Genomic DNA, 22011 nt, shown 5'->3' with positions numbered 1-22011 from the left:
CATGACAGCGTCGACGATCGGGAAGTTGTGTGTGCCACATATATATGTAGGGGAATTAAAAATGAGAGGCTGCGTTTTACGCTAAAAGTTAGGAGAGGGTTTTTTCAATTGCACGCTGGGGAGCTGGCCATGGCGACGGACGCGAGTCTGGAGGAGCTGGAGACGCGCCTCGTGACGTTCACGGAGCAGCTGCAGAACATCCACGAGCTGCTGCAGAGCGACCCGACGAACGCCGAGTTCCTGGGCATCGCCAAGGACCTGGTGGAGGTCATCCAGCTCACCAAGGAGACGGTGGGGCGCGGCGTGTTTCAGTGCGCTCGAGGCGTTATTTACGCCTAATTCGGCGTTATTTATTGTTGTTGCTGCACCAGATCGACCTCAAGGTGAATGCCGCGTCGTCCGCTCACGTTGCAGCGCCGCAGGAGCCCTACACGAAGCAGCAGACGCCGCCCACGCTCGGTAAATGACGTCGTGGACCTGCTACTGCGGACGAAAACGCTGACTTGATTTTATCTTATTTTGCTACATTTTAGAGCTAAAGTTCTCTCCGGGCTCCGTGGTGGAAGCGCTGCAGCAGGGAGTCTGGTACCCGGCGCACGTGGACTCCGTGACGAGTGAAGGCAGCTACAATGTCAAGTTCCTGGGCTTCGGCACTGCTGCAGAGCTCCAGGCCGACGCTCTGAGAGACATTGAGGTGGATACGGAAGACGCTGCTAAACTGCCGCCTAAAGAGACTATTACCGAGGGATTCAAGTGCCGGGCCAAGTACTACGCAGACGCAGTGGTGTACCCGTGCTCGGTGACCAAGGTCACGGCTCTAGGGTTCCAGGTGCTGTTCGACGGCTACGGCAATTCGGAGGAGGTGCCGTACGAGTATCTGAAGCCTGCAGCAGCGGCGCAGCAGGACCAGGTAGAAACTGCTGGTGAGGCGGCCTCTCACTCTACTAACGCAGCCGATGCTACTGCCACGCCTACTGCTGCAGCAACGGCAGCGCTCGCGCCTGCGGTGATTGCCAAGCCCATTAAGATCCCGGAGAACCTGCAGATTCTGCCCACAGACTCGGAGGCCGAGAAGGAGCGCAAGCGCAAACGCGTGCGCGCGATCAAGAGCCTAAACAGACACAAGAACATTGACAACGAGCGCAACATCAAGCAGCACGACTGGAAGGCCTTCCAGCACAAGGCCAAAAAGAAAGGTTTGAAGAAAGGTGTCAGCGGGGTGCTGTCTAAGCGCGGTTCGAGTATGTTTGCGTCGCCAGATACAGTGCAGGGCCGCGTGGGCGTGATTGGCAGCGGCCAGGGCATGACGACCTTCCAGGATGCACGGAACAAGAAGCCGAAGCACGCCTAGAGAGCCCAGGTAGGAATCGCGGCTCTTACCTATCGTAGCAGGGCTTGCTGCGGTCTTTGGTGGCGCTGCATCTCATAGTACATCGCAGTTGACACAAGTGAATCCCTTTATCAGTTGTCGTTGCTGTGTTTACGTCGCCGTGTAGATCCGAAGGAGTTATCGCGTTTGGTGAATCTATCGACCGACTCACACTAATTGGAACGCAACGTTGAAGAAGAAAACATCCTGCCCGGTACGTGACCATGGTTTTAATGTGCATTATGTCGCTGTTAAAAGCGGGTGAAGTCGACGTCGTTTTTCGAGCTTTCGTGTGCGGACCGCGGCCGATCATGGTTACGTGAAGTCACAAATGTAAGTCTCCGGAAATTATGCGAGGCTGCAGAGCGAACAAGTACTAAACGACCTGGAAACTCCGTCGATGTTCAGCATTACTACAGTAGTCCTAAGTTAGTGGCAGTAAAGGGGAAATGCTGCCGGCATTCGTAGGCTCGCTTGTCATTCACCCGAAGGCTAAACTATCTCCTGCCTAGAGAGACCTATGTTGGTAATTAAGGAGGTAGGCTCAAGTCAGCACCGCAATGCCCGTGAGATTCCAGCCGTTAGGTGCTTTACGTACTTCGATGGCTCCGCACCTCGGAGCAGCTCCTGAGCGTAGCTGTTGTGGGCCAGCTTCGTTTGGAGACTATTGTTCAACCACAACGCATGTCAAAGGTTACTTACTTTCATCATAAACCGAGAAGGCATTCGGGTCTATCACGTACATCTCTCTCGCTTGAGCTGCGTGAGGAGCTTGGTCACTTGGAAGCTTCAACAGCTCTGTGAACAACTCTTGGCGGGTGTTGCTCGTCCGAATCGATGCCCCAGCGCCAATTGCTCCACCAACTACAGAATTTAAAGCCAAACAGGTACGTTAGCAGCGGTGTTGTTTCGCAACGATAGCTCAATGTGATCAGTGAAGGACCAACCGAGCACACCGACGACTCCCATCGTCGTTCCGAGCGCAGCCGCGTTCCAAATGCCAGCCATAGCTGTCGCTCCCAACAACCCTCCAAAAGCGGTGCGGCTAGTACCTCTCGCGCGAAATTTCATGAACACCTCCCTCTCCGCCGGACTGGCATCCATTCTGCACACAAAGCGATGAATCAGTGTTATCAATGAAATTTCCTACGCATTAAATACTGTCGACACTTACAGCCAGGGTGCGGGACCAAAGCCTCGTGGGCCCAACCCACGAGGAGGACCATAGCCGCCAGGACCATAGCCATTCTTCTTGGCGAACTCAGATCGTAGCGTGTACATGACTTCATATTGCTCGGAAGGCATCGAGGGCATCATCATCTTGCTTGATTTAGGAGGCGTGCTTGTGGTAATGATCAGGAAATTGGATTGTGGGCGGAATGCAGCAGCAAGCCGCATGCATCTGCAGCACTCACTCCTGCCTCGGAGTCAACATACTTCGAAGTAATTGTTTTCGCCTTCCAGATGCTTGTCCACGAGTCAAGCATAAACTCTTGTGTTGATGCCGGCCGTCATTCTGGTCAAAATGTTTGGTTTTATACTTGGAGTGTTGGCGATCTCTCTCGCGTTCAAAATATAAAGTGGCATCGATACCTCAAGTCCGATCGAGACACTGAACTACGGGACTACTGTTTCATCTCATGGCCACATGCCAAGGGAGCTGACCGAAGGAAATCCGCCACCTGAAAGAAAGAGCGCTACAGACATTAGCTCTTCGTCATGCCGGAGTCGGTCCAGTAGCACTTGCATTTGCTCGCGCGCGTCGGAAACCGTGGCGAGCGAGTCAAACCACACGTACAGCCGATAGTCGGCACTACACATGCCAACAAAAAGGCCTGTATCGCTGCGCTCATACACCATACGCGCTGCGGTGGATTCTTGCAACGATGATAGCCGCTTGCCCAGCACTTGGCTTTCACGGCTTTGAGGCTCGGCTGGCGTCGGGAACATGAGATGGTGTACCTTAGCGTACTGGTTCAACAGCTGCAGACGAGTGCTAAAGTCCCTATCATCAAACGGGAACGATAGGTCGGGTTCAGCGCACTCTCCCGTAAGCTCATTCTTGTAGACAAAGTGGTGCAATAGCGGTAGATCGCTGTGCGGTCGCCACTCCGAATGGTTTTTCACCGAGGCGTCAATTGCTTCCATTGCTCCAATTTCTTCAAGCCGCTGCTTCACGAAATCCTTCTTCGCCTGGAAATGCGGGAACTGTTCTGGCGACTGCTGGCTGCTCAGCAGCAACAAACAAACGTCGCTCGTCAAGAAAACCACATACGCGTACAGGAACCCGCTGCAAGAATGACAACAGTGTATCAGCCACAAATAAAAAGCCAACACTTGCAGAAAAGTCGTTCACGCACCTAGCGTTGAAGTTCGACAGACAGATCGGCGTCCAAGTCTCCGATTTCTCCAGCGACGGCGTGTGATACACGAAATTAATCAACAACAACAAATCTACCCGTACAACAACTCATTGTCAGCAGAAAAATACACCAACAACATCTTCTCCTCTGAAAAGAATATAGTGAAAGCTCACCGTCCACGAGCATGCTGAATTGTTTCTTGTTGGGCTGTGCAACCGCCACCACCTTCTCCTTTGCAAGCAGCAACCCACAGATCATTGTGGTCGTAGTAGTAGTAGTAGTAGTAGTAGTGTTCTCCCTGGGCGCCTCAAACTCCAAAGCCCTGGCCACTTCTCGCCGCCTCTCCGGCTTGAGTCGAACGAATGGCACGCCGCAGTCCTTGAACCTCACGCTGGGCGTGGACGCCCAGAGCTCCGTGAGAGACCTGGTGACTCTCTCCGTGCCGCTGAGCAGCTCGCGCAGGTCGTAGCCTGGCTGCCGCCGCAGCACGTCGAGCCCGCGGTCGCTCAGCACGAACAGGATCTGGTGCTGCAGCAGGCGCAGCAGATGCTGCAGACATTCCGATGCAACGCTGGGCGTCTCACCGTTGTGGACACCTCCAGTGTCCTCGTGGACAGAGCGCTCGATGGCCGCGAACGTGAGGCTGTCGGAGCTGCGGAACACGCAGCGGCAGTCGGCGGCCCGCAGCTCCAGCAGCTCCTCGTGCTGCGTGCAGGCCACGAAGGACAGCAGGCCCTGCAGCGAGCTCGCGAAGGAGCTGGTGGACGAGTCGTCGTCCTCCTCGGGTGGACGATTGTCACTCGAGGTGGACACTTTGTGGCGGAACACGGGCTTCCCGGAAGTCGAGCACACCAACACGTCCAGCTCCATGGCACCTATATACCGGTAGTACAGTGAGTTTGCGTTTTCCTCACATGAACCCATTTTTCCATGATCGCGGAATCAGATGTATGGATAGTGAACTCAAGACAACGGCAGTGAATCAGATTCGTTGGTGAAAGATCGCGACTCGAAGGACCATTTTTGGTTATCAACAGTCATGCGCAACGTGGTGCTGCTGAGCTCACTATGGTTTGCAGTGTCTGTGGTGACTGCATCCAGCTCGTTTTCAGATCCTAAACTTGAGATCACATTCCCGGCGCAGCATTCCTGGTGGCAGGTCTCGAACGCCGACGGACTATTGACCAGTCTACCGGTGTACTTCCAGACACACAACTTCAAGATCCCGCGCGACGGATTCCTGTTCGTGACGGGGGACAGCGTGCCTGACGATGGCTATCGACAAACGGCGGACGCTAACTCGGTGGTGCTCGGCGGGATCGACCCGGGCACGCACTTCTGGAAACTGGAGCTGAGATCGTGGAACGACAGCTCTTTTGCGGCTGCAGAGGCGACGCTGCATGTCGAGGTCGTGGTGGACCCCTCGGACGAGCGTTCACCGTGGAAATACAGGTTGCAGGAGCGTGAGAGGAGGCCAATTGTGTTCAGCAATCCTAATTTTCAACAGGAAGTAGGTATGGACACGGTGTGCTACGTGTTGTCTACGTCTGGTGCTTTTGACGGACAGCGGCGGATGTGGCTGCAGATTATGGAGGGGCTCCATGGTGAGAATCGCAGGGGGTCGATTGGTTTTCAGTTTGAGGTGAAGACATTTGAGCATGTGGTGGTGGACGATCCACTCATAAAGGCTCTACGGCGATTGAACGTCAGTGTTCACGGACTTCCACTGGAGGTAAGTTGTGAGCAATTGCTGAGGGTAATGAGAGCAGTCTAAATTGATGTTTAACACTTGCAGATCTTCCGGAATGAGTTGTTTGGTGAAGATACTTCCCCTAATGGAGTGATCAAGGCTTTGCTAGCGAGTTTTTATCGACGATTTCCATTCGCAAGACATGACTCGCGACAAATTTCGGTGCTGGACCAGCCTGCTCTTCGTCAGCTTCATCCCCCCTATGCTGCTCGAGTTTGGACAAATCTTGTCAATGCACTGCGCTCTCCGTGTGGCGAGGGGCTCATTGTATTTTCAAACTCACGCAGTGTTTCGGACGAATTGCTAGTACTTGCGGCCCGGCTTGCTGGACCCCGAGCTATCATCATGGAGCTCGCGAATCTCCATCCAACCCGTGTTGATGTTGATATTCTGCTGTCACCTTCGCACTTCGCAATGGAGCACTACTCCGTTACGAGAAACATACGTGCTCACCATCGAGTTGTGCTCTCAACGGGAGTGAACACTTTGCAGTTTGCGCCTGGAGCGGCCCCGCTTTCTGCGGACCAGACCTTTGTCATAGGGTACATTGGGCGACTCTCATCAGAAAAATGTATAGGAATTTTACTGGCAACGATGAAGCTTCTTGCTCCTATTTGTTCTCAGTGCCGGCTGCGAATTATTGGAGATGGCCCACAAGAGCTTCAGCTCAAGTCGATTGCTTTTGAGTGGGGTATGCTGGGTACAAGCGTTGAGTTTGTGGATGGGATATATAACGACGATTCAGCATTAGTGGAAGAGCTCCGTGAAATGCACGTGTTTGTAAGTCCCATGTTCGCAGAGACGCTGGGGTTAGCCGTTCTGGAAGCTATGAGCGTAGGGCTTCCTATAGTGGCGTTCATTTCTGGCGGCACGGGAGAGTTTCTCGAAGATGGTGTGAACTGCATAGCTGTCACTAAAGCTACTCCCGCAGCGTTTGCTGATGGTCTCCTTACGCTTGTCAACGACAACGATCTTCGGTTTTATCTCGGTAGGCAAGCACGGCAGACTATCATAGAGCGTTTCTCAACCCACAGAACACTGGAGCAATACTCGAGGCTGTATGAACGCGCTGGGCGGCCTGTTCCCAAACATGCTATCAGCAAGGAAAGTAATGACCAAGGTCAATGCACAAGTGCACAGATTGACAGATTGAATGCCTAGATAATTCTTAAAAGCGAGTGCTACTGCTACCGTTGTTGCTATACGCCAGTGGGAGTTTGGTGGGAGACTCGTCCTTTGATCGGATCACCCTCTTCGCCTTGCCCTTTTGACTAACAAGTGCTTTGATTCCAGCAGACTTACCACCGTTCCTAGAACTGTTGATATTGGGAAGAGAGATGCCGTCACCGCGCGTTCCAGCTGTGCGAATCTTGCTGGCCATATTGCGCTTCGCACTAAGTAATGAGTTCTGCAGCGTGATCACTATACCGTGCGACTCACCAAGATATGTCGATGTGATTTCCATGCCTTTCTTGTAGGACTGCAGGCTCAGATCCCAGCACTTGAGAAACTCCTGCTCGACGCCTACGTTGTGGTAGGCAATGCCCAGAACTGCTACACGATCCAGTTTGACGCTCGGGTCAACCTTGTCCCCAGATTTCCCCTTGCGTGTTGGGCTTGACCCGCCATTCACCGCGCGGCCTAAATGAAGTTCCTCGTGTAGGAAGATAAGTGCTGATTGCGCATGACCAAGTGCACTCTGGTGCTTGCCGAGTTGCGAGAGTACTGCGCACATGTTGAGATGGGTGTCAGCTTTGTTCGGTAAATTATCAAGTCGCGACTCGATCTTGAGCGCTTCATTCAAGTAAGTAAGCGCCTTATGTAGATTTCCTTGTCGACGATAGTAGCACGCCAGGTTATTCAGCGTGACAGCTCGACCTGCTGGGTGTCGCTCAGTCAGAATCTCAGCCTTTTTCAATAGCTCGAGCACCACGCGGAACTCCTCTTGCTGCAGATAGGTCATCGCCAGCAGGTTGCACATTTCGCCCACGGTTCGACACGAAGTCCAGACTTCGTCGCTGTCGGCGCCGAAGAAGTGCTGTCTCAACACGAGCCCCTTCTCCATGCACTCTAGAGCCTCGGTGTACCTTCCCTCTTGCTGGAGCTGCGCGCACTTGTCGTCAAGCCTCTGTAGCGCCACCAGCTCCTTCTGGTTCTCGATGAAGTGTGTCTCCTCCAACTGTTCCAGGTCGCTCAGACGTTTCGGCGGTGCTAGTACTGGTGATGGCGATAGCGACGCCCTGGCAGGCTCCACCGATTCCTTGACGTCACTTTCAGGATCTGTCTGTGGAGCGGGCAGCTCTTCGCCGCTCGATTCCGCGACGGCTCCATCCGCGTGCTCATTGTTGCCATCGTCACAAACAACCGGCGAGTTCTCCTCCATTATTGCGGTAAACCCGGGTAAATGCAGCAATACAGCAATACTCTGCAATGACTATGCTGCTTTGCGCACGAAGCGGTGCGAGCTTTCGTGTAGCCATTTTTAGCATATGGCTACACCCCAAATATAAGGCCGTAACAAGTCGAATGGCTACGCTCGCTCTGCTGGCGCAACGCAGAATCGACTCGAGCGCCACCAACAGAGAGCTCCCTCTCTGGGGCCTTCGTGCCAATTCAGCGGCAATGGGTGCGGCCCCACGCAGCAATGCCAGCGCCATGGTCCAGCGGCAGCAAGTGCAGCAGCAGCAACAGGAACAGGTCGGCGCAGATGCCAGCGCGTGTGCAGACAACGGAGACCAACAGCGGCAGGAACAGGAGGAGCATGCGACAACGATCGTCCCGTTGCGCGTACGAGTCGACGACGCCTCGCAGCGCGAGGCGCTGCTCGAGTTCGAGTGCGACTGGGCGCCGGGCATCGGCGGCTCCGTCTGGACCAGCGGCGAGCTGCTGGCCGCGCACCTGGAGCTGCAGCGCGAGCACTACCGCCCCATCTTCGATGGCGCGCGCGTGGTGGAGCTCGGCAGCGGCACGGGTTACGTGGGGCTCATGATCGCCGCTTGCTTCAAGCCGGCGCACGTGTACCTCACGGACCTGCAGACCCATGTCCGGGGCCTGCAGCGCAACGTCGAGCGCAACGCCGGCGCCCTGCACCCGGGCGTGCAGGTACACGTGTCGGAGCTAAGCTGGGGCTCGGCAGAGCAGGAGACGGGTCTGCTGGAGTCCATCGCCGCGACGAGCGACGGCTCCGACGACGTTGAAGTCGGGAAGGTCGATGTCATCCTAGGCACGGACGTGGCCTATCTCCGCGAGCTGTACGACCCCTTGCTGCACACGATGAACCGCTTGGCCTCGGCGCGCACGCTGATCCTGCTGGGGCTCAACCGCGCCGACACGCGGCTCACGTTCTTCCGGCAGCTCGAGCGCGACGGCTTCGAGTTCTACAAGATCCCGGACTTCCAGCTCCCGCAGGAGTACTGGGGCCGCGACTTCGGGCTGTTCGAGATCCGCCGTTGCAGCAGCAGCATCCTCTGAGCTATGACGGCTGCGAAGCAGCAACTTTACTCACTACTAGTGAGTGAAGTTGTGAAACACTACCATGGCCTACGGTGACGACCCCAAGTGGCGACGATAACCACGCAGGCACCCGAGGAGCACCTTATAGATACTGACTGTACCATCAACCGAACTCGACTCGACTGTGTAGGTAAAGCTAATCTAATAGACACCATAGACACGAGCTCGTTGTAGGTGTTGCAGCCGCGATCGCTGCCATAAGTGTCGAAATCTGCCGGGGTCGAGTGACGCAGGCGCTGCTGTTGCCGCGGAAGTGCAGCCATCTGGGGCTGACGCCACGTCGGCACGGGACAAGTGCAACGCTCCTCGGCCGCAGCAGAACTCGCTGCAATATAACGCCACGGCAACTCAACTCAACTCAACTCAACTTGCAGTGCAGTGCAGTGCAATGCAAGCAGCTTCGGAGTCAGGAAGCTCGGCGTGTGACCATGGCGTGAACAAGCCCAATTCGGGGGCTGGTCGGCTGCGCTTTCGACCGCGATAGGAGCGCCACAACGCGACGGCAGGATTCACCCCCTCTGCGGCCGAGCCGCTGACGCAGGACCCAGAGCCATGACACCCGTCCCCGTGGATACTTGCGCGCGAGTTCCGCGCATCACTCAGTTGGGGTCCTTGAAGGGCTCCTCCCTCGCGCTGGCTGCCTGCTTCTTGCAGCTCTGCAGCAGAGACTGCCCATGTTCCGTCGTGCCCGGCCTCGCCGCGTGGAGGTGTGACCGCGGCGGCGGCGATGGAGCTCGACACGTGCTTTGGGAGCCCAACTTCTCCCAAATATTGACTTGACGACCGCATTTTCTTTGGCGTTTTCGTTCGCAAAAACGTAACTGTCCGTGAATACGCCAGAAAGTGTATCTTTTCCGACTCCTTCAAGCTCGGCGTCGCACTTAAGCGGATGCGATTTTGCCAAAGGATGGTACTCTCGCAGGGACAGGTACCCTTGTCCAAGCACGCACTTTCAAGCATGACGAGCGAGGCAGCGGCCAAGCCACTGCGCTCCGTAGCACTCCTTTCGGGCTTTGGTCGGGACATGCTGTCCCCACCGTGATATGAAGCACAGCGGGGTGTCCAGTGTCCTCTGCGTACAAGTACAGTAACTAGTCACCGCTGCATTATCTGCTGAACATATCGTCAAACTATGGTCGATCTATGAGTTATTATAGCCTGCCAGCACGTCAAATCCCTCAGTATCGAATCTGACTTCAACAAGGGGGGGTATCCTATATGGATACCATCATGGATCGAATCACAGCATGGTTTCCCGCCACTAGGCTAGCACTACGAGACGCAGGGCCGCACCCGCAGACCGTCTTCTCCGACGGATACTGAAGCTGTCCCCGCAACGTTGCTTGTTCTTCGATTAACACAGCACTTGCCGTAGCGTCAGCGTCAGCGCTGTCGCGTACACGAACGAACGCAGCACAGTAAATCCGCGTGAAAATCCGCGGTACCCGCATGCGGCAGATCTTCGTACCAACCTCTGTCGTGGTCCTTTTGTCGACTCACAAAATTCCGGCTACACAAAAACGGCCTTGCTAATTGCCCAGGGCCTGAAGCGCTCAGAAGGAAAATCGCGCCTCAGCAGCGGCAGGTCGATTAGGGGCAGGCAGGTTGAAGCCAGATGAGCAGCAGCTCCGTCCCGACGAGCGCCCCCGGCTCGTGGCAGAAGCGCGCGGGGCGCCAGCGGCAGCAGGCCAACAGCAAGCTCGGCTCGTGGTTCGTGAGCAAGTTCGCGGGCGGCAAGAGCAAGAGCAAGCTGCTGCGCGAGCACGACGAGGAGACGGCGCAGAACCAGCGGCGGCGGCCCGTGGGCACGCTCAGCGCCGTGACCAACCAGCAGCAGGCCAACGCCGCGCGCCGCGAGGAGCTGGGGCGCCCCAAGCCCGTGCGCCAGAAGAGCTTCCTGCGCCAGCAGCTGCAGGAGATGAAGCGCCAGTCCGCCGAGGCGCTGCAGCTCGTGCAGCGGCGGATGGACGGCCAGGGCGTGGCCGAGGAGACCGAGCACGACCTGGAGGACAAGTCGTCCTCCTCCTCCTCCTCCTCTGAAGACGAGGAGGACGGGCTGCGCGTCGTGGACGACCCCGACGACGTGCTGCGCGGCAGCCTGAGCAGCAACCCGGCGCACTCGCGCTGCTCGTCGTCCAGGAGGTCCAGCACCTCGTCGCGCCGCCGCAGCGCGGCCGAGGAGCAGCAGGAGCGCGAGGACGAGATCCTGGCGCACGAGACCCAGCGGGACGAGTACTCGGCCGAGGTCAACCGCCGCATGAGCCAGGCCACGCAGCTGTACGCCGAGGCCATCAGCGCGCTCGACTACGCGCTGCACCCGGAGCGGCAGCCGGACATGGAGCCGTCCCCGAAGCCGCTGCTCCTCGGCGTGAAGAAGGGCAGCGCCAACATGCCCAAAAGTGAGTGGATTTGATGGGGATCGACGGCAGCAAAAGGTTTTTTGTTTTGTTTTGGGGAAACTACTATGATCGACGGCCAGACTGGCGGAGGAAGGCAGTCTGGCGACGTCACGAGGAGAAGATGACGGACGGAGGGAAGGGAAGGCGGCGGTGTATATCAAGATTTCTTCGCCAAAGAGGAGGACGTAGCAGTAGTTTGGTATAAAAGGCGACGGCGATATTTTATTTTTTTGAAGAGAAGCAAGTACTTAGGAAGAGCACTAACTACAGTAGTAAGAGAGTATGAACGGTGAATAGCAAGCGATGAAGCTACGTGCGTTGGAAGCTCGGTCTCTTCACTAGTACTAGTAGTATGATTCAGGACGCAGAGCGGGAGAACGCGACGAAGTGCGGATCTTCGAGCGGGTGGGTTTCCACGCGATCATAGCCGTCAAATGTCAACTTATCCGTCTTCATCTCCGCGAACGCTTGGCGTTGGATCTTGACGTCGAACGGCAGGTAGCTGTATCAGAACAACGAAAAACAATGTTTTTTTAGTCAGCAAAGTGGACTGCGAAAATGTGCCAGGTGTGTGACGAATGCAGTACAGTACATGAGCTCCAGCGATGGCGTCGTCTCAAACGCGTGCTCGTTCACGACTGCAACTGGGTTCAAGTCCAGGTGGCTAGTGAGTGCAGCAGCGGCCGGAACGTTGTGAGCCAACGTGTCAAAGCAGTCCAAAGTGGTGAGTTCTCGTTGCTTGACGTACAGCACTTTGAGTTGCGCCAGCGCGGCTGTCTGCTTGGTGAATACGCCGTCGCTGTCAACCACGTAGCCGAGGAACATTTCGGGCACCACCTTGGTGAACTTGTTCCCCGAGAGATCCCTGTCAGTTCAGCCCAACGCCCCACATGAGATGATGCCCAGGCGTTCAGTTCTGCCGCCCGCTGTCACGTGCGGTTTGATTCCTTCGTACAAGTGCGTGGTGGTTACCGGGATGTTGATCGGCACTTCCTGCAGAGCGAAGGCCGAAGGGGTCAGCCAGCATATCGGCCGCGCACTGGTCACCGCGCCCACGAAATCGCGAAATCTCACCTCGAGCCCGCGGAAGTCGCAGTGGACGGAGACGCGCGCCTGGCCAATGCATTGGCACTCCGTCGGGCAGCTCTCAACGCCCCGCCGCATCGCGAGCAAAGTCACAGCCAGCAAAACTCTGCACAGCAGCATCGCAAACCCCTTCAGAGATATCGAGCTCTCAAGCGTCGCGACAACCGATCGGGTAGTGGGCATGTGGCACGCGATCGCATTGACTGGACTCAATTGACGGCGGCGCCGGCGCGCTTGGCCGACGCACGTGATATTTGTTGGTCGATGGCCAGGAGCTGGTGCTTCAAGGGTTCAACTTTAGACCCGCGCGCTCGCGCCAACGACCGACGTCAGCCTCGGGGCTCGTCTAGCACCTGACGCAGCCTCCGGCTATTACTTCGCCGCGGGCGAGCAAATATTCAGCGGTGGCTTCGCGCGCCGCATTGGCGAGGCTTCAGAGCTCTCGGTCCGGTAACCGGTGGCCGCTTCCTGCCCGGAAAACTGCCCTCGCCGCTGTCTCATGGTGTCGTGAATTTAGCGCGGGGGCTCGTCTCCGCGGCATCTCAAAGCTCAAAGCTCCGTGCAATGCTGGCGGGGCGTTATGAGCGGTTGGTTAGCGTAGCGCGGGACGAGAACGAGCGCGCTCGTCATCCCTTCCTCTTCCGCGTTTGCAACGCTTGAAGTTTTGCCGCGAGCAAGTCCGCTTCAGCAGAGCGGACCGGTGGCCGGCACCGCGCACAAGCGCGCATGATGGAGCTGTCTTCCGAGAAATTCTCCGTCCAGTAACCGTGCGTCCTTTTGCGGGGGCGCTTCTCAGCAGTGGCCGATGATCCCTGCACTGTACGGTGCCCAGCGCCGCGGCGGCGCCGCGCCAGGCGGAGCCCCAACCCATTCGGCCTTTTGCGAGCCTTCGCGCACGTCTCCGGCGGCACCTCGAACGAAACATGCAAACCCCCGTTGAGGCGGCTGTAGTGCACCCGGTCACGACGTACCGCTGGACGGGCACCTGGAAGCCCACGGGCGGCGAGGCGCACCACAACCTCAGCGTCTCGATCGCGCAGGAGGACCCTCGCCAGCGCCGGATGTCCTGGAACGGAGCTGCTGCCCATGGCGACTCGGACGACGAATGCGACTACCCCCGCCGACCAAACACCACCAGAGCACGCTCGAGAGTTGTTTCACCTACGCGCGTCCGGTTCATCTACGAGGACGAGGACGCCAAGGCGCGGGTCTGTGGCAACGTGCAACGGCTGCTCGACGTCGTCCAGAAAGATCCCGAAGCGATGACCACCAACGCGCTGGTAGCGCGCAAGGTGCTCAAGTACCGCCGAGTCATGGGCAGGCTCGACGACGTGAACGTGGAGGACCCCGACTTCGACGCGTGCGCGTTCTTCGGTATCGAGTGGTGCCGCGTGGGTGCCCCCTCAAGTTGAAGTGGGCCGCCCAACCGTCCATGTTAAGTTGTCCCGCCTCCCGCTGTCGGGAAATGGCAGCGGAGCAGACAGCATACTTGTGAGACTTCCGATCGAGACTACGAATGACTTCGTAGACGGGAGTATAGCTTTCCACACTGCGTAGTATCCAGGACCATTAGGAGCAGAGGCCGAATATATTTGTACGTCATTCTTCAGGAAGTGGTTTCGGAGTGGTTTCGTTTGACTTGTATCGCTGCTATTTGTTGATCTGTTGATAGCGATCCATGCTAGAAGGCTCTCACGCACAATGCATTTGTAGTATTCAATATGTTTTCAATATGTGGAGCAGTCTCAATGTGACGCGAGCGACGCCGATGCGCGGATACCACAGTTTGCTGCTGATACAACAGCAACAGCAGCGCAGAGTGCCCGACGTCTTCATTCGGTTGCCTTCTTCGCCGTTTCCTACACGAACTGTGAGGACAGGTCATACTATCGCACGCAGCGTGAACGTACGAAACGCTCCTCCAAAATCGAAAGTTGAAGGGCTCAGCACTGCGAGTTCGGAGCGAGCAGCAGTCGTAAGCCAGCGTTGATCGGTGCCCAGACTTCAATAGCCACGCCTGTGCGGGCGACAACAACGCGTGCGGTGGGTGCACTGCTGCATGCACGTGTACTCTACGGGCTGCGCTCGCAGCGAGTCGACTTGGGAGGAGCCCGCCGCCGCGCGCCGTGCAGCGAGCTGAGCCCCTCTTTTTCGAAAGCCCAACGTAGCGCGTTACTCACGAGACTACTGTGCCTGCTTGCTCTGTCGCTCTTCAACATGACTTGGACACCAAGCAGGCCGACTTCTTCGCCTCTTTTGCGCTAGTGTGTCACACTGCTACATACACTTACGCCTTTCATCAAGTGCGAGATTTGCACACACCTCCTCTGGTTGAGTGAATCGACTTGGGCCTGCCTTCTCCAGCGCCCGCACGTCACAGCATCGACGAGATTGCAGGATGAAAAGATGAACGTACGTTGATTTTCCAGGCGCGTGCCGTTCCAACTACATGTAGGCATCATTGATGCCACACCATCCGCTCGGTCACCTCTTCGGCTGCAGCGCGGGCGGCCGAGTTGCTGCTTGGCCCCTCGCTGCGCGTTACTCACCGCAATAATGTCGCTTTGTGTACGCGCGCCACGTCAAGGGATGCGTCCTGTGTCCCTCGCTGTACCCGCGCGCACCTCTATAAAATATCCCTACGATCGGACCCCACATCGCGTGTGCACTTCAACGTGCATGCACATGTATGTACACACGCCGTCACTTGATCGTCGCTAAAAAAGACGCCAATTTACAGCAACAGCGCTTTCGGTTCAAAAGTTTTGAAGATAGTAGAGACGCGACGTCGAGATACACGTACACACGCCATTCCACGAGCCTGTCACTCTTCGCTTAGGGGTTCTGTTGTATTGGATTGAAGCCTACAATACGTGCACCCGTTTCCATGGTGAACAACAACGGCATAAGACATCGGTAGGAAGTTGGTTGTCCGCGTCGAGTGCGCAATCCGCCGGCCAGTTTCTGCTGCCGTGAATCACGAGCACGAGTAGCATGATGCCATTTACCCCCCCCCCCCCCTTCCTCTGGACGCAAAGCACCAAAACAACATCCTCCAACCCGAGCATGTCAATGCGCTCGAGGGTGCAAATTGCTGAGTGAAGCAACAACCTTCGGGAGACGACTGAAGGCCTCGCAAACCGCGAAAGTTTTTCTGTGTAGTGATGACTCGTTATGGCAGCAAGCTCGGTGGTTTTGCTTGGAATCGGGAAATGGTTTCGCGTTGCGGTGGGGTCAACGGAACGTCGAGAGCTGTGGCGAGAATCAGGAGCTTGCTTCGCTCACCATCAAGGTTGCGAGCGCCGATCTCCGCCACCAACAAGAAAAGGACAGAGAGGACGGCGTCGTGATGAAGGGCAGGGCGGACCTCAGCGACGCGAGAACGCCGTCCCTTCCTTCCTCATTTGCAGTTGCGAGCTGTCCGACGAAGCTCGCCAAGTTGGCAGAAGTACCGCCCGCCATCCCTTTGCTCTCTCCGCTGCAATTTGCACTCCCTCTTCCAAGCAGAGCGGTCCACCCTGGACAGCGAGATAGACTCTACCTCGTTGTAGCTCGAGCAGCCAACTCCGCTGTGGGACATCGCTCACGAGCACGCACCGGTCGGAAGACGACAAGCGAACACAAACACATCAACACGCCAGCAGCGGATCCCACTACTAGCGAGAAGCCCCGAGAAGGAGTACAGTGCCGACTTCTCCTGGCTTGAGATCGCTCATTCCGACATCTATCCCGGATAGATACAAGCTCGCTGCCGGCCTACTTGATAGTCTCTCGGCCGTGGGCACCGCTCCGCTGCAACCGCTTCCGCTAGACGGCGCCCAATCCGCCATTGACCATCTTCGGCTTCGAGTGGCCAACTCGCCCAACTCGTTCCTGCTACTCAGCTTCTTCCCGTGACAGTGATCGCTGAGCCCCGCGCAAATTGTCGTGAATGCTCAAGTCGGTTGCTAGCTATTCCAGCAAGGACAGCGAGATCAGGGACTACACCACCAGCGTTATCAGGTACTACAGCAGCATGGAACCCACGGGTGACTCGAAAGAGGAATCCCGTCGACGCCGCCGCCGCCGATCCGGCGAATCGGTCCCGGACTCCTCCTCCGCGGAGAATACCGGAGACCACACCCCAATCGACCGTGGATCATCTGCTCGTTCCGAGGTAACTCCGCCCGAGCAGCAGCAGCATTCTCCACTTGCCCTGACTTCGCTCGGCGCCACCGCCCCTGCAACCGCCTCGCCGTCTCCAGTCGAAGCGACTGCCAGCCCCCACCTCGGCTCGGACACCCGGCGGCACACCGGCAAGCGCCGGGCCTCGGGCGAGATGATCCACCACGAGGAAGAGTCCAAGTCGATGCAACCGGACACCCCACAAGCCGGGAACGAGATTCGCCGCCCGGATCTCCCAGAGCGGGCGGTCGTTTCGACAGCGGATCACCCCGACACCGTCGATGCTGCTTCGGACCAAGCTGTATTGCAAGAAGCACAAGGAAATGAAGCACACAAACCGGCTGTCGCCGAGATGCCCCCGCCACTGCGAGTGTCCACTAGACGGACTACAACCACGACGAGATGGTCTCCTTCCATGGCCGGCACCAAGGCGTCGAGAGCTCAACGATCTCGCGGTTCTGCGGCATCTCCTGGGTCGGTGGTAACGCCACCCGTTCGCCCGATCTCGAACGCTACGCGCAACATCACGTTCGACATGCTGCAACCACACTTCGAGCGGCCATTACAGCAGGCGGCCGACAGCTTCGGCGTTTGCACGACATTGCTCAAGAAAATATGCCGGCGGAACGGCATCAGCAACTGGCCGTACCGCAAGATATGTGGGCTTCGCAAGAGCATTGCGTCTATGGCCAAGCAAGTGAACTACTTTGACGGCGAGCAGAAGCGCGCGTACGCGGATCAGTTAGAGAAGCTCGAACAAGAACTCCAGTCGTACCTTCGTACAGGAAACGAACCCACGGAGGAGTTCCTCCGAACGCTTAGCGAGGAGGCTGCTAGCGATGGCCCATCGGATCGAACCGCTTCGGACACAACAAGGGTTGACAACGAAGAAGAGGAGGAGGAGGAAAAGGAGGCGCGGGAGGTGCCCACATGGACGACCAGGCCCAGCATTGCACAGCCGCATTATAGTAACATGCACGTGGCCCAGAGCCCACCAGAAGTGCAAACACAACACACGACACCGACGAGAGCTACGACAGTAGGGCCATGGGATGGCATGCACGCCCGTCCGCAAGGGCCACCAGTGTTTCCTACGATCGCTACACATCATCGCGCACTGCCGTCGATCGCGTCCATTCTGCAGCATCAGAGCTACTCGAGCCCGAGTCGAGCCGCGTCGACGCAAAATTCAAGAACGACGCTTGTGTCCACACGGTATGAGGAGCAGCAGCAGCAACAACAGCAACAACAGTGGCGATACTTCCCCCCGACGAACGGCGATGCCGTATGACGGCGTAGGTGGACCCAGGGGTAGCTTAGATACCTCGCGCGGACACTGTCGTGCAGACGAATACAGAACGTTTGCAAATTGGCGTGAACATTCACTCCCAGAGTTCAGGAGGACAATGAGCTTAACGTGGATTGGGTGACCAGTGTCCACGAGTTTAACATGGTGGACGCAATGCATTGCAGGGCCTGTAGTTGGCGACAACCTGACTCACGCCCTCAAGGATCTGCTCGTGACGTGATTGAAGTTAACTGGTAATTTGTGCGCAGTTGTCATCTCGAGCTGCTATCAAACGTGTGCTCAAGAGCGCTAACTTGCCGCGAACTTCGTTTATGATCTTCTTATAATGTACTCTCCGTTTATGGTAAGATGAACGGTATCACCTCAGATTTGAAGCGATGCCGAGCGGGTCTTGGTGGTCGAGGGACACCAAAGTTCCATGCGGGAGTCTCGAGGTACAGGGCTCTACTGCGGTGCGATATGTGCAGGGCTCGGCGTCAGCGTGGCCGCGAGGTAGCCCTTGTACGTAAGACAGCGCAAAAGTGCATCAACCATATCCTAGATACTATGGCCAAGCCGAACGTGTACTTTGGCTCGCCAACTTGGCCAGGTGGTGGTTTTCAGCCAGGTGGTCACGGAAGAGCCGGCTCGCCTGCAAAAGTAAACAGACAACGTTTGTGATCAAGCCGTGGACGGTGGACGCTGGACGCTGGATGGGCATCGCCAAATGGCAGATGATGGCTTGACGCGCTGGTGTCTGTCGATCGCTTTGGCCGTCTTGGCTTGCGTGCCCCATGCAGCGCGGATTACGAACCCGGTTTGAATGTGTGGATTCTCTGCTGCTTCCACTGATGTCGAGGACGCATCGGATGCTGCGGGCCATCCTCGGGATCCGCTCGCATCCGTATCGGAGACCGACGGCCCAGCCTGGTCTGCAATGGAGCGCCTTTGCCTCGACAATCGCGCGCCCTTGCGCCTTCTCCCAGGATACGCAGTTGAAGGTAAACGGCGCAAATGTTGTCGCGGAAGCCGCGCGTGCGGTCTATCGCGCGCGGGCACCTGCCGACTGCAACGCAGACGACGGAGCCTATGTGGCCCGCGGTCTGCGACGGCAGCCGGGCTTCTCCCTTGCGGGCGGCGGCCGCGGCTGGCCGGCCACATCTTGTGCGATGCACTGCATCATGCAGGGATGGCACCTGCTCCATCCGCCCTCCCTGGCTCCGCCGTTCCGGCGCTGGTGCATGGTGAAAAATGGAACCGCGTTGCCGCCGCGGCCAGAACCAACCAGTCCCTGCAAAAATGCAGCGCGTGTCCAGGGCATAAGAAGCAGAGAGCCTGGGGGCTTCCTGGCCGCCTCCGCCTCCTTCCAGCTCTTCGACGCCGCCTTGCTAGAGCCGAGACGAATGGCCTCGCCTTGGGCAGCGCCGCAACTCGCTTGCCTGTCTGCGGCGAGGATCCACCCGAAGAAGACGAACCGGGCAAAGACCGGATCACGGGCTGCAGCCCGTGAACAAAGCACCGAGCTGAACAGAGCACCGAGCTGCAGCCACGCGCGACAAGACGTCCACCTCGGTGTCACGTGTGGGTGGAATACAAAACATCCCTTTTCGTCACCTGGTTCCGGGCTGGCTGCATGAAGCGATGAAGGAGATTCTCGCTCTGCTCGCCTTTGGTGTTCATTGTTAAACACCAAGTGGCGACAAACGCACTTTGGATGCAGCGTCCCCGCCGGCACATCCATCATGCCAAGCACTCATCAAAGCTTATAGCCGACTGCGGCGGTGGACCTCCCCGCGGTCGCACTCGCGTGGTACGCAAGAGAGGTCCTCAAGAGCTCCTGCTTCAGCTCGGTACATGTATCAGCAGTAAAAAGACACGGCGTCGCGAGCTGAGCTTCTCGGCCGCAGCTCCAGCTGCGTGCCTGGAATCGAACCGAGTGCTCCATTTCCGAATCTGCTCGCCGCCGCCGACTCGATCACGCACGGCGCTGCTCCAGCCGCGTAGTCCGCTGAATCGAATCCCGCCGCGACCACTGTCCGATCCCGGCTAAGCGCTCTTTGAAGTGAGCGATAGATAGGTACAGCCCTTGTCACCGCTACCCCATCGAGCTTTTCGAGCCTTCGTCCAACAGAACTGCCTGCCTGCCAGTGCCAGCGGCATTCACCGCTGCAGAAAACGGAGCTGCAAACTGCCTTTGTCCTCTCTCCTGGACAGACGCAGCGACCGGACTCAACGCAAGTCTCCGCTTCAAATCCGACACTCAGCGCCAGTCATCCACGCCAGCAACGCGCAGCCATCTGCCAAGTCCGACAAGCACAAGCTGCAGTCGGTCGTCGGGGCGTCGTCTCCCATCTTTCGTTTTACGCCCAAGTGATCACGAGCCTGCCAGCTAAATGGAGGCCTTCGCGCTCCCAAGAGACACCGCCATCGTCGCCATGGCCGCCGGATCCGCGGAGCTACAGCCGCTGGTGCACAAACGCCAGCTTTCGGACGCCACCACCACCGCCGGATCATCGCCCGTCAAGAGACGCAGACTCCCGGAGCCCGTCTCACCGCCGGGCTCGCCCATGTCGACATCCTCGGTGGAGACGGCCAAGACGCGCCCCAACATGACGGCGTCGAGCAGCATCACGCTGGACATGCTGCGCCCGCACTTTGAAGAGCCGCTGGCCAAGGTCGCCGCCAACTTCGGCATCTGCGTGACGCTCCTGAAGAAGATTTGCCGGCGGCACGGCATCGCCCGCTGGCCGCACCGCCAGATCACTGGCCTGCGCAAAAGCATCGCGTCCATGGAGCACGCCATCGGCTACTTCGACGGCGACCGGCGCGAGTCGTACGCGGAGCAGTTGCTCAAGCAGAAGAACAAGCTGGCCGCGCTGCTCGAGGACCCGACGACGAGCAACCCTCTGCTGGCGTCGGATGACGACCGGCGCGACGAGGTGGTCCGGAGCCGCGCCAAGGCTCCGCCGGTGCAGCCCGAAGGCACTTTCGAGGTGCCGCCTGCATCGGTGACCCGCGCGTCGTCGCCCACCGGTCCGTTGCTGGTGGAGTCGCCCTACTACGGTGCATCCTCCGCGGCGATGCCGACGCAGACGTCACCGATGTGGTTGTCAGCCGCGCACCACTCCGAACCGAGCTACACCCAGAAGTACCACCAGCTCTGTCCGCTGTCCAAGCTCCAGCAAATTCGTCCGGAGATCTACCCTACCTCAAGCTACTACGTTACGGATGCGGCTACGTCGAGCGGTGGTGTTTCGTCGCCACCGATCTACCTGCCGCCACTGCGACGAGAGACGCGATCGGTGCTGCCACCGATTTCGTCACTGGTAGTGAGCAGCATCCAGCCACCAGCACCAACCTCAACCTGGTGAACAGGAGGCGGCTCCGACGACTGGAAGACATGTATGTAGAGAGATAGCGCCACTAATTATTAACACGCACTTATGAATTGACACCTCGTAGCCAGGGTGATGGTGGCATTTATCGGTGGATCTGTCTGGTGGCGCGGAAAGCAGGAGGCCGTGCCATAGAGGCTCGATCGAGTGGTGCTGCCCCATCGAACATCCGCGTGAAATTTCGGTTCGCTCCCCAATCCTCTCATGCAATCGGGGTTAAAACGAGAGCAGGGCGACATCGCTTACCCAGGCAGCCATCCGCGCCGAAATGCTTCCCGACAGAACCGATCGGCTTAGCTTCTGCGACCACATCGATTTTTTAATGCCATCATGCTTTGCCTAAAACATTACACGTATTATAATACTTCGAAGTACTAAACTTGTGAGTTGCATGTACACCACTGTACAGTATGAAGTTGACCTGAGATTGGTTGCGGAGGTTTAAGACAAAACACGAATTTATTTGGCACTGCCTTACTCAAAACTTCCTACTGAATCTGTTGACGTCGATGAATAACGGCGTCCGCCTCAACCCGCCCTCCTTACCGACGGTGTGCTCATATTTCCCGCAATAACCAGCGTTGCGGCGATGCAAACGGAGACTCTGCGACCAAGTCTGCCCGACGGTTGGGACGGACAGAGCGTGGCGCTTACAATTATCAATCCTTGAACGAACGCTTGTTT

General features: G+C 57.5%; 11 protein-coding genes across 11 annotated transcripts; 7 read left to right on the top strand and 4 right to left on the bottom strand.

Annotated features, from left to right (window-relative positions):
• Positions 1-129: 129 nt before the first annotated feature.
• On the top strand, positions 130-1351 carry IUM83_07951 (Splicing factor SPF30; the record flags this gene model as incomplete). The annotated part of the gene is made up of 3 exons (XM_067932293.1): positions 130-291; positions 372-459; positions 534-1351. 3 exons carry the CDS (start codon positions 130-132, stop codon positions 1349-1351), a joined length of 1068 nt encoding a protein of 355 aa, XP_067783114.1.
• Positions 1352-1877: 526 nt separating this feature from the next.
• Positions 1878-2689, bottom strand: IUM83_07950 (uncharacterized protein; the record flags this gene model as incomplete). Its single annotated transcript, XM_067932292.1, has 5 exons — positions 1878-1887; positions 1968-2033; positions 2113-2233; positions 2317-2474; positions 2544-2689. The coding sequence occupies 5 exons, from the start codon at positions 2687-2689 to the stop codon at positions 1878-1880; spliced, it is 501 nt and encodes a 166-aa protein (XP_067782937.1).
• A 318-nt stretch (positions 2690-3007) lies between these two features.
• IUM83_07949 (uncharacterized protein) lies at positions 3008-4602 on the bottom strand (the record flags this gene model as incomplete). The annotated part of the gene is made up of 3 exons (XM_067932291.1): positions 3008-3659; positions 3730-3823; positions 3906-4602. 3 exons carry the CDS (start codon positions 4600-4602, stop codon positions 3008-3010), a joined length of 1443 nt encoding a protein of 480 aa, XP_067783176.1.
• A 169-nt stretch (positions 4603-4771) lies between these two features.
• Positions 4772-5468, top strand: IUM83_07948 (uncharacterized protein; the record flags this gene model as incomplete). The annotated part of the gene is made up of 2 exons (XM_067932290.1): positions 4772-5336; positions 5443-5468. 2 exons carry the CDS (start codon positions 4772-4774, stop codon positions 5466-5468), a joined length of 591 nt encoding a protein of 196 aa, XP_067783157.1.
• A 1182-nt stretch (positions 5469-6650) lies between these two features.
• On the bottom strand, positions 6651-7865 carry IUM83_07947 (Tetratricopeptide repeat-containing domain; the record flags this gene model as incomplete). Its single annotated transcript, XM_067932289.1, has 1 exon — positions 6651-7865. The coding sequence occupies one exon, from the start codon at positions 7863-7865 to the stop codon at positions 6651-6653; it is 1215 nt and encodes a 404-aa protein (XP_067783153.1).
• Positions 7866-8263: 398 nt separating this feature from the next.
• IUM83_07946 (putative N2,N2-dimethylguanosine tRNA methyltransferase) lies at positions 8264-8953 on the top strand (the record flags this gene model as incomplete). Its single annotated transcript, XM_067932288.1, has 1 exon — positions 8264-8953. One exon carries the CDS (start codon positions 8264-8266, stop codon positions 8951-8953), a length of 690 nt encoding a protein of 229 aa, XP_067783113.1.
• Positions 8954-10610: 1657 nt separating this feature from the next.
• On the top strand, positions 10611-11408 carry IUM83_07945 (Choline dehydrogenase; the record flags this gene model as incomplete). The annotated part of the gene is made up of 1 exon (XM_067932287.1): positions 10611-11408. One exon carries the CDS (start codon positions 10611-10613, stop codon positions 11406-11408), a length of 798 nt encoding a protein of 265 aa, XP_067783155.1.
• Positions 11409-11751: 343 nt separating this feature from the next.
• Positions 11752-12558, bottom strand: IUM83_07944 (RxLR-like protein; the record flags this gene model as incomplete). The annotated part of the gene is made up of 5 exons (XM_067932286.1): positions 11752-11896; positions 11987-12058; positions 12143-12259; positions 12350-12387; positions 12469-12558. The coding sequence occupies 5 exons, from the start codon at positions 12556-12558 to the stop codon at positions 11752-11754; spliced, it is 462 nt and encodes a 153-aa protein (XP_067783154.1).
• Positions 12559-13403: 845 nt separating this feature from the next.
• IUM83_07943 (uncharacterized protein) lies at positions 13404-13892 on the top strand (the record flags this gene model as incomplete). The annotated part of the gene is made up of 1 exon (XM_067932285.1): positions 13404-13892. One exon carries the CDS (start codon positions 13404-13406, stop codon positions 13890-13892), a length of 489 nt encoding a protein of 162 aa, XP_067783134.1.
• Positions 13893-16411: 2519 nt separating this feature from the next.
• Positions 16412-17935, top strand: IUM83_07942 (putative RWP-RK domain-containing protein; the record flags this gene model as incomplete). The annotated part of the gene is made up of 1 exon (XM_067932284.1): positions 16412-17935. The coding sequence occupies one exon, from the start codon at positions 16412-16414 to the stop codon at positions 17933-17935; it is 1524 nt and encodes a 507-aa protein (XP_067783133.1).
• Positions 17936-20325: 2390 nt separating this feature from the next.
• IUM83_07941 (putative RWP-RK domain-containing protein) lies at positions 20326-21303 on the top strand (the record flags this gene model as incomplete). The annotated part of the gene is made up of 1 exon (XM_067932283.1): positions 20326-21303. The coding sequence occupies one exon, from the start codon at positions 20326-20328 to the stop codon at positions 21301-21303; it is 978 nt and encodes a 325-aa protein (XP_067783152.1).
• Between the last annotated feature and the right edge of the window lie 708 nt (positions 21304-22011).

Source organism: Phytophthora cinnamomi (genome assembly GCF_018691715.1).
Source record: "Phytophthora cinnamomi strain GKB4 chromosome Unknown Contig102, whole genome shotgun sequence".
Lineage (NCBI taxonomy): Eukaryota > Oomycota > Peronosporomycetes > Peronosporales > Peronosporaceae > Phytophthora > Phytophthora cinnamomi.
This window is presented reverse-complemented; position numbering and strand designations above follow the sequence as displayed.